This window comes from Furipterus horrens, unplaced genomic scaffold (assembly GCF_987537825.1).
Source record: "Furipterus horrens unplaced genomic scaffold, mFurHor1.1.pri manual_scaffold_6, whole genome shotgun sequence".
NCBI classification, from domain to species: domain Eukaryota; kingdom Metazoa; phylum Chordata; class Mammalia; order Chiroptera; family Furipteridae; genus Furipterus; species Furipterus horrens.
The window spans coordinates 42,018,305-42,040,357 of NW_028327176.1; the positions used below are offsets into that span (position 1 = coordinate 42,018,305).

The 22,053-nt window shown below is 36.3% G+C and overlaps 1 protein-coding gene across 1 annotated transcript in view; it reads left to right on the top strand.

The window, feature by feature from the left end:
• The window catches only part of REL (REL proto-oncogene, NF-kB subunit), a 43,653-nt gene extending 22,036 nt beyond the window's left edge, over positions 1 to 21,617 (top strand). The window contains exons 5-10 of the mRNA XM_090281344.1: positions 10,599 to 10,739; positions 11,889 to 11,993; positions 12,106 to 12,318; positions 12,870 to 12,938; positions 13,071 to 13,142; positions 14,171 to 21,617. Of these exons, the coding sequence (XP_090137470.1) occupies positions 10,599 to 10,739; positions 11,889 to 11,993; positions 12,106 to 12,318; positions 12,870 to 12,938; positions 13,071 to 13,142; positions 14,171 to 14,952 (1,382 nt within the window). The 3' untranslated portion in view covers positions 14,953 to 21,617. The remainder of the gene's footprint in view (positions 1 to 10,598; positions 10,740 to 11,888; positions 11,994 to 12,105; positions 12,319 to 12,869; positions 12,939 to 13,070; positions 13,143 to 14,170) is intronic.
• Positions 21,618 to 22,053: the final 436 nt, after the last annotated feature.

Consider the following 22,053-nt stretch of genomic DNA (forward strand, 5'->3'; position numbering starts at 1 on the left):
TGTATCACTTTCACATATAATTCAGGTGATTTTCAAACTGCTGCCTCTGAACTGGAACTCAGAAAGGGTGCAGCATTGGTTCCTAGAGCCCTTTGGCTTTCCCAGAGTAAGCCCCACTGGTTTTCAAAGACTGATGTTACGGGTTTAGGTTCCCCAGGCTGGAGCTCGGACTCCCTGCTCTTTGGCAATTGGGAGGAGGCACCTCTACTGTTGTGATATCCCTCCCACTTGTGGGTCACTGCATGGGGAATGGGGAGTAGGATGGGTCCTGACTAGATTGTCTGCTTCTTCTGCCTGTCTCAGTTTGGCTTTTTCTTTATATCTGTAACTGTAGAAAATATTTTCTGCTAGTCTTAAGGTCGTTCACAGAGATAACTATTCTAAATGTAATTGTGGTTTTAGTGTCAATGAGAGAAGGTGAGCTCAGCATCTTCCTACTGCATCATCTTAAACCTGAAGCCAGGAGCCTTGCTCTTGAATGCTAATTTAGCTTGTCCACAAAATGTCATTCCTTGCCATTGGTGCACTGTCTCAACAACAAATGTCTCCAGAGCCTCTTAAAAATGTTCTGATTCTCTTTGACTGTGACCTTTCCTTGCCAGTTTAGCAGGCAGTACACTCCCCCTTTCTGAATGTTGAACAGGCACTGTGAAGAGATACTGGAATGCATTTAACTCAAAGGCATATATATTTAGTGATTCTTAAATCCCAAAGTGGAAGAAATATAGAAATAATAGAAACTATATAAAGTATTTTCATAGCATAATTATGTACATGGCTAGATATTTACTATTTACTGGACTTTAATCACTGTATACTGTTTGAATAGATACATGATACCACATTAAATGCTAACTTTCTACATTACAGTAGCCCCCTTCTGCAGCTACTTAAATATACATAATTCAGGGATTGAACATTTTAAAATTTTTTCAAATAATAGATTTCTTTGCCATATTTAAAACATCTTGTTTTGTTCATTTGTGTTTTTCCTGGATGAAAACATAATAATTTAAAGTATATGATTATAATTTATAGAATATGCTTGTAGACAAGTACTATATTTTTATGAACCATAAGGTCTGTATTTTCTTTAGGTCTCTGTTTTTCATACTAGTTAGTATAATATGGAAAGCAAAAATCTCCTTCCCTGTCAATCTTAACTCTCCAGAGAATATTTCTCTTAAGTTTGATGTATATTTTTCTAGAATTTCCTTTATATTTGCATAGCTGTATATAAACATTTTTAAATATGTTGATTTCCTGTTCTATTTTTTTTTTTTTTACCACTCAGGAATATATCTTAAATATCCTTCCATGTTAGAACTTATAAATCTATTTTACTTTTTAACAGAGTATTCTGTTGTTTTGGTAGCCTATGTAGACATTATTAATGAACATTTAGGTTATTTTCATTTTATTAAAAAAAGCTCCCTTAAATATATGCTTTGGACTCTTGTGTAATACTTCCTTAGGATGAATTTTCAGAAATTTAGGTCAAGAGTATGTTCATTTAAAATTTTGATTCATTACTGAAGTAGAAGGCCAAATCTTTAAAGAGGCCATCTAAATCTAGATGCAATATAAAACAGTGATAATTTAGTATAAAACAAGGAGATTATAAATAATAGCTACCATTAAGTACTTTTTTGTATTATCAAGGAATAAATGTTAAGTGCTTTATTTTCACTATCTTATTTAATAATTAACAATACTGCTTCACAGAAGAAACCAAAACTTTGGTTATGTAAGTTTCCCAAGTTGTGTAGCACGTGCAAGTGGCACAGCATGAATTCAAGTCCAGATCTTCTGACTTTAGTCAGGAGTCATAAGGCTGATGGGCCATCTGTGGAAGGTTTTGGGTTTGGAGTGGGTAGTGTTGTATATTTTACTAATCCAGAACCAGGCATGGAGTTAATTACAAACACTCATATAGCACTTAGAATAGTTCCTAATACATAATAAGTGCTTTACATATTTTACCCCATTTATTTCTTATAACAGCTTATGAGTTAAGTACTATTACTATGTTTATTTTATAAACAAGGAAATGAAAACATAGAAAACTTAAGTAATTTGCAAAAGGTATTATAGCTGGTAAGTCATGGAGCTAGGATTTCAACCCAGGTAGCCTGGCTCCCAGGCTCATGATCTTCTCTCTCCCATGCTGCCTAGATGAATAAAGATTTGGGGAAAGAACAGTCCTGCCAATTGATCCTTCACAGTATTTTCTGTTTTTTTGTTGTTGTTTAGTTGTTTCTTTCTTTTTTTAAAAAAATTAATTTTTTAACAAGGTTACTTTATTTTATTTTATTTTTATTTTATTTATCTGTTTTTAGAGAAAGGGGAAAGGAGAAAGAGAGGGAGAGGAACATCAGTGTGTAGTTGCCTCTCATGTGCCCCTAACCGGGTACCTGGCGTGCAACCTAGTCATGTGCCCTGACTGGGAATCAAACCAGTGACACTTGGTTTGCAGGCCAACGCTCAATCCACTGAGCCACAGCAGCCAGGGCTCTAGTTGTTTCTTTTTAAAAAAAAAAAATTTATTCCTTCCCCTAATCCTTTTGTTATCTCTCCAGTTTAGGAACTTAATCATCTCATAAGTTGAGTTGTAGTAGTTTTTCCTCCTATTAGAATAATCTGCTTAGAACAGTGCTCTTGCATATTATTGTAATTAAAAAGTTGCAATGGCTCCTTAAATAGTTTAAAAACTAAATGGCCCTGAATTCAGTCTTCCACATGTAGCTCCTACCTGTCTTCCATTGCTCTTCTTTATGAGAGGTGTATCATATTTTCTAATATCAATATCAATATTACAAAGATGGCATTTCCCCCAAAAATTGATATACAGATTCAATGCAATTCCAAACAAACTCCTAACAAGATTTTCCATTAAATATAAGATGATTCTGAACAGAAGGAGGAGGATACTCTATAGAGGAGGAATACCAATGAGAAACTGAACCTATCGGATAGTAGAATTTATTATAAAGAAAGTACCAATTAAGGCAGTGTAGCACTGGGGTAACAATAGACAGATTGACCAATGGAGTAGAATTGAGAGTCCCAAATAGACCTAAGAAACTATGAGACTTTAGTACGTGACAGAGGTAGCATGTCACATCAAGTGAAACGAAACTGGAAAAAAATGATTATTTATTTAGGTTGGATTCTCTATTCTTGCCATATACAAAATCAGTTGAAAATGGATTGAAGACTTTAATGTAAATCAACACTTCTTTTCTTTCAGTGTTTGTAAATGAAAATTTTATTTTATTTTATTTTATTTATTCTCCCTGTTCCCTCTTCTACCTCTACCCTTCTCCTTCCTCCCCAACAATCACCACATTATTGTCTGTATCAATGAGTTCCTTCTCTTTTTTTCTTTTTTCCTCTATCCCTTTACCCCTTCAAACTCTCCTAGAGAATCAACACTTAATGTAGAAAATATTGGTAACTAGATTTTAGTCTGGGTTGTAGATAAATAAGACACAATTGTTTTTATGAAACAGTTGTTAAATTTGATATTGGTAAATCTTATGTTTTTAATTTTAATTCATTGGGTTTTTTTTTTTATTTCTAGAATTTGTTTGGTTCCTTTTCTAGTAGCTTCAAGTTCTCTACTAAACTCTGAATCTTCTAAATTAACTCCTTGCATACATTAAGTATAGTTACTTTAAATTGTGTCTGAAAACTTCATTATTTGGACCCTTTATAATCTGTTCTTTTTCTTTTTCAATTTTTTATTTTTTAATTGCAGTTGGATATAACATTAGTTTCAGGTGTACAACCCAGTGATTAGGCATTATATAACTTCCTAAGTTATCACCCATTTAAATATTGTACCCATCTGACATTATACATCGTCGTCGTCGTCGGCAGCCGTCCGTCCGGAGAGACGATGGTGTAGCTTCTTAAGAGTCTATCTGCACCACTGAGAATGGTTGTGCAGTCCGACTCGGGAGTGACACGGTATCTGTCTCCTCCCGTGTTGAATCGACATCTTGCGATGACGCTGGAGTGTCCTCTCCAGTGAAGCTGAAGCTACAGAGCCTGGGCAGGGTGATATGGAGGGTCTGCTGTTGCCCATGCAGCAGACCCCCCCTCTCTTCGCAGCTGAAGGGTCCAAGGGAAAGACGGAGTCAATACAGCTTGGTTTCAGGTGCGCCGCAGGAGTTGCCGGTGTTGACTACAATGTCAAACCGCCTTAGGGACTCCGGCTCCGGATTTTCTGTCGGGGTTTACTCCCTTAGCCTTTCCCCTGAAGAGGTATGCCGCAAGGCAGCGGAGGTTTTTTGGAGTCAGAGTTTTCCTTCTCTGGACATTATACATAGTTATTACAATATTACTGACTATATTCCCTATGTTGTCCTTTACATTCCCATGACTATTCTGTAACTACCAATTTGTACTTCTTAATCCCTTCAACTTATCACCCATCCCCCCAGCCACCCTCCCATCTTAAAGAAGACCTTTTAACATTTCTTGCAATACTTGTTTGGTGGAGATGAACTCCTTTAGCTTTTTCTTGTCTGGGAAACTATCTGTCCTTTAATTGTAAATGATAGCTCTGCTGGGTAGAGTAATCTCAGTTTTAGGTCTTTGCTTTTCATCACATTGAATATTTTGTGCCAAACCCTTCTGGCCTGCAAAGTTTCTGTTGAGAAATCAGCTGACAGTTTTATGGGACTTCCCTTGTAAGTAACTGCTTTTCTCTTGCTTTTAAGATTCTCTTTGTCTTTAACCTTTGGCATTTTTATTATGTGTCTTGGAGCAGGCCTTTTTGGGTTCATCTTATTTGGGACTCTCTGAGCTTCCTGAACTTGTATGTCTGTTTCCTTCACTAGGTTAGGAAAGTTTCCCATCATTATTTCTCTAAATAGGTTTTCAGTTCCTTGCTTTCTCTCTTCTTCTGGCATTCCTATGATGCAAATGTTGGTACACTTGATGTTCTCCAAGAGACCCCTTAAACTATCCTCATTCTTTGGATTTTTTTTTCTTCTTTTGCTGTTCTTTTTGGATGTTTTCTGCTTCCTTGTATCCAAATCTCTGATTTGATCCTCTGCTTCATCTGCTCCACTGGTGATTCCCCATAATGTATTCTTCATTTCAGTTAGTGTATTCTTCATTTCTGAATGGTTTGTTTTTATGTTTTTTATCTCTTTATGTTCCCTCTTTGTTGGTGTTCTTACTAAGTTCATCTATTCTTCCCCTAAGTTCACTGTGCATCCTTATAACCAGTGTTTTGAACTTTGGATCTGGTAGATTGCTTGTCTTCATTTTGTTTAGCTCTTTACTGGAGTTTTGTTCTGTTCTTTCAATTGGGACATGTTTCTTTGTCTTCTCATTGTGGCCACCTCCCTGTGTTTGTTTCTCTGTATTAGGTAGAGCTGCTTTGTCTCCTGGGCTTTTGAGAGTGGCATTATGTAGTATTTGTGCTGTAGGGTCTAGTGGCACAGCCTCCTCAACCACCTGAGCTGGCCACTCCAGGTGCCCCCCAACATTTGTTGTAGTTGAGCCGTGATTGCTGTTGGCATGTCAGTGGTAGGGATTAACCCCCAGATAAGTCAGCTGCGATGACTGGTTGCAGCTGCTGTGGTGGATCTGCTGTCAAGGGGCCCACCTGACAGATCAGGACACACTTTGGCAGGGCTCTGATGCCCACTGAGTCTGCCACTTGAGTGTGTCACTTTTGGAGGTGGTTGGGTGCTGCTTTGATGTTGTCTGAAGCTGTCCACTGTGTGCACTGGCTCTGGGCCCTCCCAGGAGGTGTAGGCCACGGTCAGCTACCACTTGTGCCCTGCCAGGTGCCACCTGGCATGAGATAGAAAGTGACCTACAGATGGCCACTACTTGTGCTGGGCTTGGAGGTGCCCAGGAGAGGCCAAGCTGCAAACCAGCTATTGCTAGTCCTGGGGCCACTTAGTCAGAGGTACAGTGTACCCCAAGGTCAAATGCTGCTTGTTGGAGAGATTTTTGAAAAGCTGGAAGGATGAGCCAAGACAGGCCATTCCTATTGAAAAGCCATCGGAAACAGTTCTGGTGGGTCAGAAGGTTGGGTAGAATAGGGTATCAGGTAATCACCAGGACAGGGCCAATAGTGTTAGCTAGGCTGATAGAGACTCAGATATGATATCCACCTTTCAGCTCCGTGTGGGGAGGCCTCAGAAAAGGAACATGGCCTCTGCCAGCACTTCTGTCTGGGAGAAAGCTGCCCTTCCACCCGTCACCCTAATGCCAACAATTCAGTTCCTCCCCATATGTCCTTACTGCCTTTCGAGCTGCTGCCCCAGCGCTGGAGCTTGGGGCAAATGAGTCTGAGTAAGTTTGTGTGTGGGTCCTTTAAGAAGAACATCTGGGACTCCAGATGCCTTCCATCTCACTTAGCCACAATTCCCGCTGATTTTCACAGTCAGAAGTTAAGGGCACTTCTGTTCCTGACACTGGATCCCTGGACCAGGGGCCTGGTGTTGGGTTTGGACCCCTTGCTCCTCATGTAGGATCTCCATAGCCAAGATAGCCCTCCTGATTTTTATCCGCTACATGTGGGTGTGGGACCAGCCTGTTCTGTTGTCTCCACCCCTCCCACCAGTCTCAATGTGGATTCTTTTTTACATCCTTTGTTATGGGACTTCTGTTCAGCTATATTTCTGAATGATGGTTGTTCTGTAGTTTAGTTGTAACTTTGATGTGGTTGTGAGAGGATTTGAGCACTGCATTTACCTATACCACCATCTTGACCAGAATACCATTTTTTAAAAATTACTTTAGTTTGTCTCCTCATATATCTGGTTATTTAAGATAGAATGTCAGTCATTGTATATGAAAGATTGTGGAGATTTTAGTCCTAGGATGTTGTTATCTTCCTTCAGAAGACTTTCTTGTGGAGATCGGTGGGCACACTAGCAATCCCAGGTCACCTAAAATCAGTGAGTGACTTGGGATATTTGAAGCTGGGCCTTCATCCTGTGAGTCTCTGGTCTCTTTCTAGTTTACCCTTACTTCTAGGGTATAACTCCTCCAGGCATTCCAATCAAAGCATTGGACTGTTATCAGATTTGCCATCCCTGGCAGACCCTAAACTCTTATCTTTGCATTATAGTTTATTGAGAGCTTATCTCAACTTATCATCTTAGCCACTTCTTACAAAGTTGGCAGGCTATATCTGAAAAAAAAAAGCCCTCTTGTTCTGAACTTATCTCACTGCATTTCTGTGATACTGTGGTTTTACAGTATATTTGGTTATTATCCCCATTCCTGGCACAAAGCTCCTAAAACCCTTGGAATTTGCTAAATGGTAAGAGTAAAAGAGGCAAAAAGAGTATCTTTTGTTTTCATAACAGGTTCCTTTCAGTCACATCTAGTTTATGTTAATGAGGTGACTTGGAAAACCCCTAAAAGTAGGGAACTCTGGTTGCTGGAGGAGCCAGTCAGTAATGTTATTAGAGTTGGACCATTCAACCTTGTCCCTTTACCTCTGGAAAGGGGAGGAAATGGAGGTTGAATTAATAACCAGTTCCTAATGACTTAATCAGTCATACATACAAAGTGAAGCCTCCATAAAAATCCTAACTGAAGGGGTTTGGAGAGCTTCTGGGTTGGTGAACATGAGGAGGTGCTGGGAGGGTGGCATTCCCAGAGAGGGCATGGAAGAAGCTCAGTGTCACTTCTGCATACCTTTCCTTACGCATCTTTTCTATCTTGACTATTCCTGAGTTGTTTTCTTTTATAATAAACTGACAATCTAGTATGTAATTTGTTTTCTTGAGTTCTGTGAGTCATTCTAGCAAATTATCAAACCCAAGGAGTGGGTTGGGGAACCCCCTGTTTGTAACCAGTCAGTCAGAAGCATAGATGACAACCTAGACTTGGGATTGTTGTCTTTGGTATGTGGGGAGGAGCAGACTTGTGGGACTGAGCCCTTACTTGTGGAATCTGTGCTAACCCCAAGTTGGTAGTGTCATAATTGAGTTAAATTGCAGGATACCTAGTTGGTGTCTTGAGAGCTGGAGAATGCTATGTGTGAAAAAACACATAGACATCAAAAGTGTTGGTGAGTGGGGAGTAGAGAGAAAGCAATGTTTTTCTTACAGTCCCTTTCTTCCATATCATAGCCCCATGATTCTTAATGATCTTGTTAGCTCTTCGATGCCTTTAGAGGATTTTTGTTTCATATTTTGTCCACCTTTTTTAGTTTTCATGGTAGAGTTGGTCCCAATGACATGGCACCTGCCATTACCAAAAGCAGAACTTCCATTTGTTGATTTTTACTTTATAGTTTTCTTCAGCAACTTATAAAAATGTCTAAATGTTTGGTTCACAGGCCTTTCCTTAATTTTTCACTAACTCACTTTAACTAAGAAAATGTTTAATATTTATTATATATAAGCCACTATGTTCCATGTTTAGTGAAGATGCAAAAATGTATTGGACACCCATTCTGCCTTCATGGAACTTAGCCTAGCTGGGTGGAAGAGGATAATCATGCAAGATATATATAAACTTTAAGTGTGTACGAGAGGTATATAGGTCAAGTGCTGCACTGACTTAGGAGAGATGTATTTCTCCCATTTCAAAGGATGAAGCGAAGCTATGTAGAAAAGAAGCTTTGCACTGTTTTTCTCTGTAAACTGAATCCTGCCTTGGGTAAAAACGTGTATCAGTCATGATTCTTTCTGGTCAATGATTTTTAACCACATTGTGCAAAGATGAAAATAATTCTGATGCAGTGCTGACTATATTCCCACACATTGAGAAAATCCCATAAAATTGATTTTTGGAGAACTAGGCAGAATTTTTTCTCTTCAATGTAACAATTATGTGACCATATGTTTTTAAACTTTGTTTAATTAATTCATTTTTCTTTCATGTGCCATTTTAAGATTTAAATAAACTTTTATAGAGGTCTAATTTATATACAGTTAGATCCACCCAAATATATACTTCCATGTACATCACCACAGTCAAGACAAGGAACATTTCCACTACCACTGCCCCCCAAATTTTCTTGGTCCCCTTCCCAATCAGTTCTCTCTCCCTCCTCTGGCCCCAGTCAACTATTAACTTGCTATTAATCACCATTGATTAATCTTTTCTAGAACTTCATATAAGTGGAAGCATAATACAGTAGTCCCTCCCTATATCACGGTTCGCTTATTGCGGCCTCACTGTATCGCGGGATTTTTCAAAATATTATATTTAATTATTTATTGCAGATTTTTCGCTATACATAACATTTTGACCTTTTAGTTGTACAAATATGTTCTTATGGACTCCTTCAAATGGTAGGCTTAAGAATGCCGATAATAGGGAAATTTTAAATCTTATATCTACTGTGACTATGAATGTAGTTTAAATATAAATAGTCAAAATTATATTGTAGTTTTTATTATTGTCTTTAAGACTAAAGAATTTGGGTCTTAACTGCTTTCAAATTTAGTCTTTAAAATTTTAATACTTTTAGAAAAATAAAAATTTTAATAAAATTAGTATGTATATTTCACACTTTTAAAAATATGACTTATGATTTATTGCTATAGCTTATGGTTTTTTTGAGAAGACAGTAATATTTTCCTTTGGAACTGAATTTCTTTTCCACTATCAATTTAACAAATTCATTATATTCTTTCATAAAGAATGGCTTTTTATATTTTTTTAGAACTATAAAATTTTCCTGCTTTAGATTTTGTTTGCCTTTTTTAAAACTAAACTTGCATGTAAAATTTCTTATGAAAACTAAGCTACCTTATCTCATCTGGAATCCTCTTGGTATTTAATTCCTAAAATATTGATCTAAATTTTAGTAGATATTTCTTTTGTCATTTCATTCAAAACATATGTAAATTTTTCTAACCCTGGCTTGTGTGGTTCAGTGGATTGAGCACCTGCCTGAGAACCAAAAGGTTGCAGGTTGATTCCTAGTCAGGGCACATGGCTGGGTTGTGGGCCAGGTTCCCAGTTGGGGGCATGCGAGAGGCAACCAATTGATGTTTCTCTCACACATCAATGTTTCTTTCCCTCTCTTTCTCTCTCCCTTCCCCACTCTCTAAAAGTCAATAAATAAAATCTTTAAAATTTTCTAACAGAGTTAGGTTTTTAAGAGCCTAGGCTCTGGATTCAATTACCTGTGTTTGAATTCCTATTCTGCCACTTCTTAGTAGTGAAACTTGGGGCAAGGTTAAAATCAGTTTCCCTTGTACAAATTTAGGAGATAATTTACAGAGTTCTTAACACAATGACTGGATCAAATACATGCTTGTTGAATTAATGAATGAATGTCTATTCTCTGTTATGTATATAATCTGCAACCATCTTTGTAAAAATTTGATAATACTGTCACAGTTTGGGATTCTGCTCTAATTTCCAGATGACTGGGATAATAACTTCTGACCATGGTCATAACTTAATGAATACTGTTAGTGACTACATGATATACTAATGATAAAAGGCATTCTTGAGATTGTGTACCGTTCTATTTTTGTTAGTGCAGACTTGGGGGCTACTCAAGGTTATTGGATCTGTTGGGCAGGGAGGAGGACCTAGCAGGATTTGAGTTCTAAGCAAATATTCTACTTTTTTTTTTTTAATGTATCAATTAGTCCCTGAACCACAGCTGCTTGATACTGAAGATTGCGACCTCAATGTGGTGAGATTATGTTTTCAAGTTTTCCTCTATGATGAACATGGTAATTTGACGATCACTCTACCTCCTGTTGTCTCGAACCCTATTTATGACAACCGTAAGTACTTTATATTCTTGTGTTTATAGCCTTAGCTTGTTTTTATATGGTTTAATTTTTTAAAATTATTTTGGTAATTAGAATAGCTATGTTTATTATAGGAAAAATTCAAACATTCCTAAAGTAAAAAACAAGAGTCATTCTCCTATAGGAAATCTCTTCTAATTTCATTCTCTAAAGATAATCACTGTCCTCAGGTACCTATTTCACCAGTTTCTTCTTCATATATATACAGATACATCATCATGATCATCACCATCATCATTCATTCACACAGTATATTTTTGGCAACTTAAAAAAAATATCACTGATCTTTTTTTTTTAACTTTTTTTTTTTCCTTCTTAGCAATGTATCTTGAATCTCTTTACCTTTCAGGCCCCTTATTTTCAGTAGCTGCATAGTGCCTTCTGTGGTTTTACCATAATTTTATTAAATCATTACCCTATTACAAGACATTTGGTTTTTTTCTTTTTCCTCAACACATTTCGCTGCAATAAATATCTTATATTTGCATATCTTATGCAAATAGATCTCTATCATAAATTTGCAGAAGTAGAATGTTGGGAAATGTTAGATTAAAGGATACAGATATTTATAGTTTTTAAAGATTATGAAATTGCCCTCATATTGTGTATGTTTGTGCATACTCTTATAAATTATCTCCCGTGCTATATGACTGTCCATGTTTTGCTTGTACAAGGATAGTGGGACATGGGGTTGTAACGGTAGATTAGAGTGTTCTTACCATGAAGAGCTTTGAATGCCAGGGAGAGTTACTGGATTACTGCCCAGATAATAGGGTGCATGAAAATTGCATAGCCTTAGGGTTATTATGGTCATGGTTTAAGAAGATTAATTTGATGACAGTGTGTAGGGTGGATTGGAAGAATCAATTTAAAAGCAGCAAGATCTAATTGGAAGACATGTCATTGCCTAGAAATGAAGTCACTCTAAACCAGGTAAGATAATGCAGTTAGAAAGGAAAGGGACAGGTGTGGATGATTAATGTATTTAGTGTTCTTAATTTACTTAGACATTAAAGTTTTTAAATTTATTCTATAAGTTGGGTTTCTAAAATTCTCTACTTCAAAAAGAAAGAAAATATATTATTAAGGTAGCAACCCATTTAAAAACTTCTTCACATTTAGGTGCTCCTAATACTGCAGAATTAAGGATTTGTCGTGTAAACAAGAACTGTGGAAGTGTCAGAGGAGGAGATGAAATATTTCTACTCTGTGACAAAGTTCAGAAAGGTATGTATTTGGTTTTTTTGCTTGTTTCATTGAATTCAGAATACATTTTAAATTAATAGGTATACTTTACTTTGTTTTCCCATTAATAGTTTTTTGCTTTCATATTCACTAGATGATATAGAGGTTCGGTTTGTGTTGAATGATTGGGAAGCAAAAGGTATCTTTTCACAAGCTGATGTACACCGTCAAGTAGCCATTGTTTTCAAGACTCCACCATATTGCAAAGCTGTAACAGAACCAGTAACAGTGAAAATGCAGTTGCGGAGACCTTCTGACCAGGAAGTTAGTGAATCTATGGATTTTAGATATCTTCCAGACGAAAAAGGTGTGACTTCTTGGTGATAATGTTTTATAAATTTCTTAAAATTTGTCCTGCTAACATTTTTGTAAGATATGTTGTTGTTTTCCTCGTAATTTACATTTCTTTTCCTGTCAGTTTTCAGCTGATTTTTTAACTGATTGATCTGTATGCTCTTTGCATCTCTTTCTTAGAAAAGGAATCTGGAATAACTTCAGAGTATCTCAACCACTTACCAAAATTTGTTTCATATTTGACGAGGGTTTTTGGCCTTTGTTGTGTCCTTTTTATAAATAGCAAACTTGCCAGTCAAAGAGTGGTCTCCATTTTGGCCCTTTTCTGCCCTTATTGCTTACTTGACATTGTTGACCTATAGGTGTTAGAAGAAAACAAGATGAATATCAAACTATTTTTTACTAAGAGAATAATATCTTTTACCAGTGGCTTAGGATACTCTGCAACATTTATTAAATCCATATTATGTACATTTATTTAAAGCATTTGCTATGTAGGAATAAAACACGATTTAAGCATGATGATTCATTCACATGCTTTTCTGTTTTGTTTTTTCTATCCAGATACTTATGGCAATAAAGCAAAAAAACAAAAAACAACTCTACTTTTCCATAAACTGTGGCAGGATTGTGGTAAGAATGTTTTGGATTTATTCATATCTAAATAGATTTTGGGGGAATTTTTTGCTTTATTCAGTTTTTCAAATTTTAATTGATAATGTTATTTTTCAAGTTATATTTAATAATGGAAAAACTTTGTCACAGCACTTAATTTTCCTGAAAGACCTAGACCTGATTCCCTAGGATCAACTGGTGAAGGAAGATTCATTAAAAAAGGTATTTTATTCCCCGTAGAATATTCCTTGTGATCAGAAAGACAAGTGCTTTGCACAATATATTGGAATTCTATTCTTAGTAATAAAACCGCTTCTTTGATATTTTCTACTCCTACATTTTTTTTCATGCTTTGAATATTAAATAAACTGATCTTGGCTTCCAATAGTCCTATTGGAAAGTGTGGTTTGGGGGAGTTATTGTTTGAGAAATGAAATCACATTTCGTTCTTACAGTGATAGTTTTACTAATTACAGTATGTCATGCAGGAACTGGTTTAGATGTGGCCAGTAGCCTGTCTATAAATGGAGTTATGCTGGAACATAGCCATGCTTATTTGATTACGTGTTGTCTGTGGTCGCTTTTTTTCACCACAGTGGCAGAGTCGAGTAGTTCCAACAGAGGCTGCAAAGCCTAAAATATTTATAGAAAAAAAGTTGCCAGCTTCTGGTTTGATTATTCAACCAGCGTTAATTAGAAGTCTTTTTTCCCATTACATTCTTAAATCAGTGCTTTGTCCCGGGTTAGTATGTATAGCGGTGTACATAAATAATGTGTAAATAAACACAGAATCCTTAATTTTTTTCTGAGTGGAAATGTGTAGTATGTTAGTGTTATATCTTAATATAAGCTTAGAAAGGTAGGTGGTGGACTTTCAATTATCTCTACTGAGTGTTTCCTCCATCGCTCCATTTTTTCTTAAAAGTAGAGAAATGAAATGATTCGTCCTTCACTTTTCAAAAATACCTTTATTGGCCCTTAGAAGCTAGATTTTCAGAGTTAACTATAGTGAGATGCCAAAATAATGTAGCAAAATTATTTATAGGTATTTGTAAAATAATCAATGTCAAAGAATTCAGTTTTGGGCTCATGTAATAATTTTAGTGCTATTTAACATTTTAATTTAAAATGCTACTCAGTGTCCTTGAAAATTTTCTTTTATATTAGTGTGTTTGTGCAGTTTTTAGAAATAGTACTTTTTATAATATTGTTCATTTCAATTTTGTAAACCTGTTTCCCCTCCCCTACAGAATCCAGCTTGTTTCCTCACGATGCAGCTTTGGCAGAAATGCCCAGACCTTCAAGAGTTTCAAGTCAAGCAGAACCCTACTATTCCCCGTCTGTGTCCATTCCCAATGCATTGCCACATCATCCTTCAGCCATACCCTCAATGGTACCTCAGTCTCCTTCAAGCTGGTCCTCAGCGGCCCACTCCACCTCATGCTCAGTCAATACAAATCCACTGAGTAATTTTTCATCAGGGACACTTCCCTCTAATTCACAAGTTATCCCATCATTCCTGAAAATGCCTGTTGTGACTAATGCTTGCCTTTATAACAGTAATAATGACATAGGCAGAATGGAAACATCATCCATGTCACCAGCTGACTTATATGGTATTTCTGATGGCAACATGTTGCCTAATTGCCATGTGAATATGATAACACCCAATAATGACAACATGAGGGAAACTGATAATCCAAGACTTGTGAGCATGAATATTGAAAGCTCCTCATGTAACTCAGTGATAGACCCAGGAGACTTGAGACAGCTCCAACAGATGTCCTCTTCCAGCATGTCAGCAGGCGCCAGTTCCAGTACTACTACTGCCTTTGTTTCACAATCAGATGCATTTGAGAGATCTGACTTCAGTTGTACAGATAACAGCATGATAAGTGAGTCAGGGTCTTCAAACGGCACTAATCCAAACTGTCATGGTTTTGTTCAAAGTCAGTATTCAGGTATTGGCACTATGCAGAATGAGCAATTGAGCAATTCATTTGACTTTGAATTTTTTCAAGTTAACTTCTAAGATTGAAATAGTGATTCAAGATTTAAATCCTCTTAAATGTTTGGAACCATATATAGATACAGTATTTTATATTTATCTGATCAAGACTATAACAAAGAGTGTTTGGGGAGGTCGTTTTCAAATGGTAATGCAAAAACTTCTTGATTAGAGAGAATTATAAAACTTGATGTGTAGGGGATTTCTATTACCAGCTGTCATCGCTCTAGAGCTCCTCAGAGAATTCATCAGGATACAAATAAAATATGGGTTGTTCATTGCTGAAGCTGCCACTGAAAAGAATGAACTCATTTTCCAACGTCAGGAAGAGCTGGGAAAAGTTCAGCATTTACGGACAACTTTTGCTTCAAGAATAGATAAATCCACACAAACTGAACTTCTAGGGTACCGTGCCATGCAGAATCCCACATGCCCTGCAGGTTTATTTAAACTAGTACATATTTCAGCTTAGGTTTGATCATTATTGACCATAAGAAATGTATAATGAATCTGTGATATGTTAAATATTGAATAAAATCAATTTTTCCATATTGAAAAAAAACACAAAACTTTGGATATGCTAGAAAGGGAACATTTCAGAACAGAAATTTAAAAGGGTTTTAGTGTTTTCTTCTTTTGAAACGTGTGATAGGAATTCTTTCTTTAGAGTTTCACCATGTAATGTACTAATGTATTCTTAGTTAAATGAATTAACTGATATTTGCTTTTAAGCAAATTTAAGATAAAACTTGTAATGGCTATGTCATTGGAAAAATAAACTTATTATTATTTTTGAGGCCCATGGGCCAAGGTGACCCCTAAGGGGTTTTTCTGAGGTTTTTTGGAGCTTCTTGGAGTTATATGTAAATCAAAAAAATTTTTAAGTGCTAAGTTGCATAAGGGCGCTTTCAAGGTATGGGAGATTTCTAATTTTTGTACTATTTAAATCCATACCTTTAAAATTGCTTATGATTTTATGATTTTAGGGGAGAAACTTCCTTGAACCACTTTCTTCTCTTCCGTATGTGTCCTCCTCACTCACTGTAATCTCGTCCAATTTCATGCCCGCAACTCTGAAACTTTACCTCTAGATTAGACTTGTCCTCTGAACACCAGGCTTGGAGTTGACTCATGCATGTTAAGTTGCTTATTTGACATCTGCACCTAGAAATCTAATTAAAGCTCAAACTCAACACATGCTTGATCTTCCCCCCAAAACTTGCTTCTCTTTTGGTCTTCCCTTAACTTAGTAAATGGCAGTGCCACACTTCTAGTGGCTCAGGTCCAAAACTCTGGAGTCATCCTTGATTCTTTTTTTCTTTTATCTCCCATATCCAAATCTATCAGCAAATCTGGTAGGCTCTGCCTTCAGACTATATCCAAAGATGACCACCTCTTTTGACCTCTACTATTAACATCTTGTTCCAAACCACCGTCATCTCTTGCCTGCATTGAAGCTATATCCTCCTCAAACCCTCTTACATCCTTGTATCCCTATAGTCTGTTCTCCCTAAAGTAGCCAGAATGGTTATTTTTAAGCCAAGTCAAATCCTATCATTCAACTGCTCAAAACCATCCAGTGGTTCCCCTTCTCAGAGTAAAGACCAAAGTCCTTAAAATTAGCAGGCCTTCACTCCCTCTCCTATCTCATCTGCTACCACTTACCCTCTTCATCCGGTTCCAGGTACTCTGACTTCAGTACTCCTCTTCAAAAACGAGTCTTTGTACTTGGTGTTCTCTCTACCTGAATGGTTTTCTGATATACTCAGAGCTCACTCCATACATCCTTCAGTCTCATTCAACTGTTACCTGATCAGAGCCTTTCTTGACACTATATATCAGCACTCCATGTCCCCCCTCCCTTATATTTTTCCATAGTACTTATCTAAGTATTCATTTGTTTACTATTTGTTTTCTTATACTGGAATATATGTTTGTGAGGGCAAAAATATTTGTGTTTTGTTTGTTGAATACACAGTTTGTAGGACAGTGTCAGCCTGATATTAAGCAATCAGTAAATATTTATTGAACATTGGAAGTACTACAGATTTAACTTTGGTTTTTAAGAATAGTTTTAATTATTAGATGTTCATGATTTTTATAGTTCTGCTCAATGTGATGTTGGGTTTATATCGGAATCCAAGACAAGGATTAATAATGGTAATCCAAGTTGTTGGAAAGCTTTATCCCAGTGGAAAAATGATGGTAGAATTTAGGCAAAATCTTAGTTGGATGAAATTGTCATGATGTTAAGAAACTAACTTATTAAATGCCTACTTTATTTTACAGCTAGAAGCTACCATAAATGTTAAGCATATTCTTAGCTAGAAATGTGTCATTTCACTTACATAGCATTTAATTTACTGGAACAATTAAAACTAGTCAATTTGGTCAAAATAGGGAATATGTGAATGTCATATAAATAATACTGAATTGAATGATACTGGGATATGGGAAGAAAACTCAGATAAGATTTGGTTGGGGTCAGGATATTTAGGGAGCAAAAGAAAAAGGTTAAAGTGAAAAAAAATAAAGCTAAACATCTTTAATGTTTCTCAGATATTATGATTTCAGAATAAAACATTTGTTACATAATTTTAAAAATCATAAGCACATCACATACTTCTATAGAACTTACCAAGGAGAAAGAAAAACCTGAAGACATAATTTCTTTCCTGTTCAAAATAGGAACCCAAGATATTTTCAGATAGTGGTTGATAGGTGTACACTTTTTTAAAAATTTAATTTTGCATCGATCAGCTTAAACACTGTTAGAAAATCTAAATGGGCTTTTAAAATTAGATGAGCAATTGACTTGCAGTTTTTCTGTGTGAGCCAAAGTTGAGGTACTGCTACATCTGTGTTGAAATGGACTTTTCATAGGATTTATTTTATAACTTAAAAGGAATTTGGCAACCTGCTGCTTCTCTAGTTCTAAATGTGTTTACACTTTTTACCTGTTCTTGTAACATCCCACTCTTAGTTTCTGAGGAAAAGGTAGCCTTCTGCCTTTCTCAACTCTACTTATATACTGGATAACCTCCAGTCCTTTCTCTCCCATTCCTCCTCCTGTTTCTTTATCCTCACATCGGCATTTGATGCTTTTTTTTTTTTTAATTTGTATAAACTGGTAAACGTCTTTCCTAGCTTAAAAGTAAAAAAAACTCTCCTGCCATCCTCAAACCCCTTTCCTTACCATCCAGGCTTGTAAAATGCGTTCAGTCTCCATTTCCTTACTTCCCAGGCATTTTTTACCCTGCCATCTCTTTTTACCTCTTACTATTATGATATTCTGGGAAAAGTGACCAGAGACACCCTCTCTTGTTAAGTTTTTTTATGCTTGAATTATCTGTAACCTTCGATCCCATTGACCATTCCCTCCTTGGATACTCCTCCATGGTTCTTGTGGTAGACAAGATTCTTCTCCGAGGTTGGTTTCTCCCCAGAGTCACAACCAGCCCCCACCTGGTGCTATTTTCTCCCTCAGGCTGACCTTCTCAGTACCCACAGTTTCAGCTCTCTCTCACACCATCAGAATATCTTTACAACTGCCTCCTCCTTTTGCATACTCTTTCATTAATGGCATTACCATTTACCCTGCCACCCAAGAGATCTAAAACAAATCTCATATTCTTACTTAGTCATCAGGCTCTTTTAAGTCTGCCTTTTAAAAATCTCTTGCATTTGCCCTCCTTCCTGCCAAGTTCTTAGTATAGGCCTTCATTCTTTTCCTCCAACAAGAATCTCTTTTCCATAGGCTCCGGTTAAAAATAACACTCCACTCTTCCTTATCCCCTATTACATAGTTAGTTGTCATCCCTTGAAAAAACTTAAGGCCACTGGGCCTCCCTGCTTTTCACGTGTCATCCACGCCACCTGTGTTCTACAACCGCATCACAGTCTTTTAAGACTGGGCTTCTCTGTAAAACTTGATCCGACCTCCCTTGTTGCGGAGCACCTTTGTACACGCCCGTTGCAGAACTCCTCACTTAATTAAGGTCGTTTGTCTCTTTCATCTTTGGGACTCCATCTGTTAGCACAGTCCCTGGCATAGTTGGTGCTGAATAAATGGTACTATTATTAAGGAGTCAAGGTGAAATTGACATAGAAGTGAGTATAAAAATGTGGACAAGGATGTGGTTCTCAAAAGGAAAGGAATGTAACCTGACAGGAAAAGCAGTGATGCCAAGATTATCGAGTTTGTGAAGTACTTCACCCTCTGCCTCCATATTGTCAACTGTAGGAGGTAGAAATTTTACAATTAGGATTATTTCATATGTCTGATTTCGCTGCTTCTCTCTATGTGGCAGGTTTAATCTCAGTTCTCCCCCCGTGCATTTGCTTAGCACCTTACCCTTGCTCAGACCCTGGAGTATTCGTGTAATCAAATTACATATCACATTTTTTTACAGTCTAATGTGCAAAGCAGCATGTTTGGTGCTTGCTGTAAGGGATATAGAGGTAAATGAGACAAAACTTTCTCAAAGATATACGTTTTTTGAGGGATAACATGTAAAGTGCATAAAGTGGATTAATTTTAAGTGTACAGCTTGATGTATATTTACATATATAAATAATCATTTCCAGCACCCCAGAAGTTTGCTTCATACCCACTGCCAGTCTACCTACTCCTCAAAACCCCTATTCTGATTTTTATCATTAGTGCGTATCTTCAGAGCTTTTAAATTGCTAACTGGGCTTTTCTACTCAAACCTGAACAGAAACAGCTAGAGTGTCAATTTCTAGCCCAATACTTCAGAAAAACTAATTATGCTGTTCATGTTAAGAAAGACTTGGAATTGGTGACCAAGGCTGCCTAGTAGCACCAATAAATTGTTATATCATAAATTGATTTGTTGAGGGATTAAAGAAATTTCCATGGGATGTTTCAATAGCATGGAGGATAGGAAATACTTAGTCAGACATCAGGGTTTTAATCTTCAGCTCTGCCATTTAAAATGATATTTTAAAAATGACATCTTCTTTGGGCCTGTCTCTTCAGATATAAAATTGCAGATAATACCCAGCCTACCTGCCTCACAAGGTTTGTTGTATTGAATAAAATAATGCATAAGAAATTATGTAAATTATATAGTGCTAATCAAATATTGTTAGTAGATCATCTGTATATGTCTTGTGGCCCTTATTAATCTTTAATCCAAACACTCCTTCCAGTGGCATAGTAGGAATCCTGAAATAGGTTTCCCCTTAGAGTGGCCAGCTGTTGCCCAGATCTGGAGGCCTTTGGCCTTACTATTCCCAGAACCATTTCCAATTGTATAGCAAAGATAGGTCAATTGATGACTTCCAGTTCTGAAATTCTATGACTTTTAATTTCTTAGCCAAAGTTGATTATGAATCAAGAGTAGTAGTATTGTCTTCCTAAAAAAGAGTCATCAAAGCTAATAAAGTTGCCACTGTAAGATTAATCTGTTTTGTTTTCAGAGGTTGAGTATGAAAGGGGCAAAACTAAGATTTTTTTTTTTAATATCACATATAATAGAAAATTGATAAGCCCAAGAATGGGTAGCTTGTCAGAGATAAATGTATGAATTATCTGTATCCAGTTTTATGCCTTTGTTTATTTAAGCCTTAGTCAAATTAATATTTTAACTGATACAATTTAGCAGAATTTAAAGCACAGACTTATCAGTGGATAAGATTGAATCTCAAAAGTAATCATGTCATTTTTAAAATGCAAACCAAAGATTATACCCACCTCCAAAAGACCCCATCATGTCTCTGTTACCCTCATTAATAAATAAAATATAGATACAATTTATATACAATTATTTTTTTCTAAAGATTTTTTTCTATCCTAAATGGCTATGGCTTCAAGTAAAAAAAGAAAAAGAAAGAAAGAAAAAACCCACCTGCTAGTAATAATCTATTTAAAAAGAGCAGAATTTATCATACTCTTAATATTCTAATCACTTGCTTCTACAACTTCAATTTACTATTGGACTCTGAGAAGTTACAAAAAATTCATTAAACACCTCTGTATGAACAGTTATACGCCATAATTAGTACAAAATGTTGGTGCTTCAACAAATCAAGTTTTTAGGGATGTCAGCGGATAAAATACAAATTAGTAAAAGTATCAAATATTCATCTTGTCTATTTTCCTTCTTAAACTTTATCAAACCATCATAGCTTTGTATAAAATGTAGTAAGAATTAGATCAGGTTGGAGTATTTGGATCCATTTGTGGAATTCAATCTTGAGACTATTGATGACACACTTGATTTTGTTAGATAATTAGCTGAAAATGTTGGTCACTGGTACACAGATTCAGGGAGCTTTAAGATGAAATGGCAAGGAGAAAACAATCAAGTTGTTGGGTATTGGGCATTCTTAAGTGCATGGTTCAGACCAGATGAACCCTTTATAAATGATTTCTGTTTTTAAAGAATGTACTTAAAAATACTTTTGACTATGATGACTTCAGAACCCCACGGAATGGCACTATCCTGTATTTTACTGTTCTAAGTATGTTTATATGCTTTTTAGTGACTAATGAATTTGGAGGCACTGAAAAGATTTTTATAAGTTCTCATGTACTGTTTATTTAATTGTTGCATACGATATCAAGGTGAAATTATTTTTAAAATGTCAGAATCCCTTTTGTACAGAATATTGCCTCTGTAATATCTTTGTATACAGTGATTTTTTTCTTAGTAATATAATAAATTCTGAAACCTTTACTAAAATTTTGTTGCTATTTGACTTTAAAAATATCAGTTTCTTTGTATTTATACCATCTTCCTCACAGAAAAAGCTAGTTTTGGTTGCTTAGCAACACTAGACATTTTAATGAAACACTATAGCTGAATATACTTGCATATATAACTGTCCTTTGAAATGACAGATAATTTTATAGAGTATTGAAATGCTTTTTCTAAAATTTTTATTCTCTGCCTTCTTGACTTTTTCCTGCCTGTTTCTCTTCCTTCCTGGATAACTGAGGACAAAAGTCATTCGCCAATTCTGAGCAAGGTACAGGTAAGTATTACCACAGTGGGTGAAGGTAGTGGCCCGATGTGGAATTACCGTGTGTGGAGCCTGAGGAGAACATGCGAGGGCAGTAGGGAGGGAAGTCTCAGTAACCTGAAGTGAGGACACAGT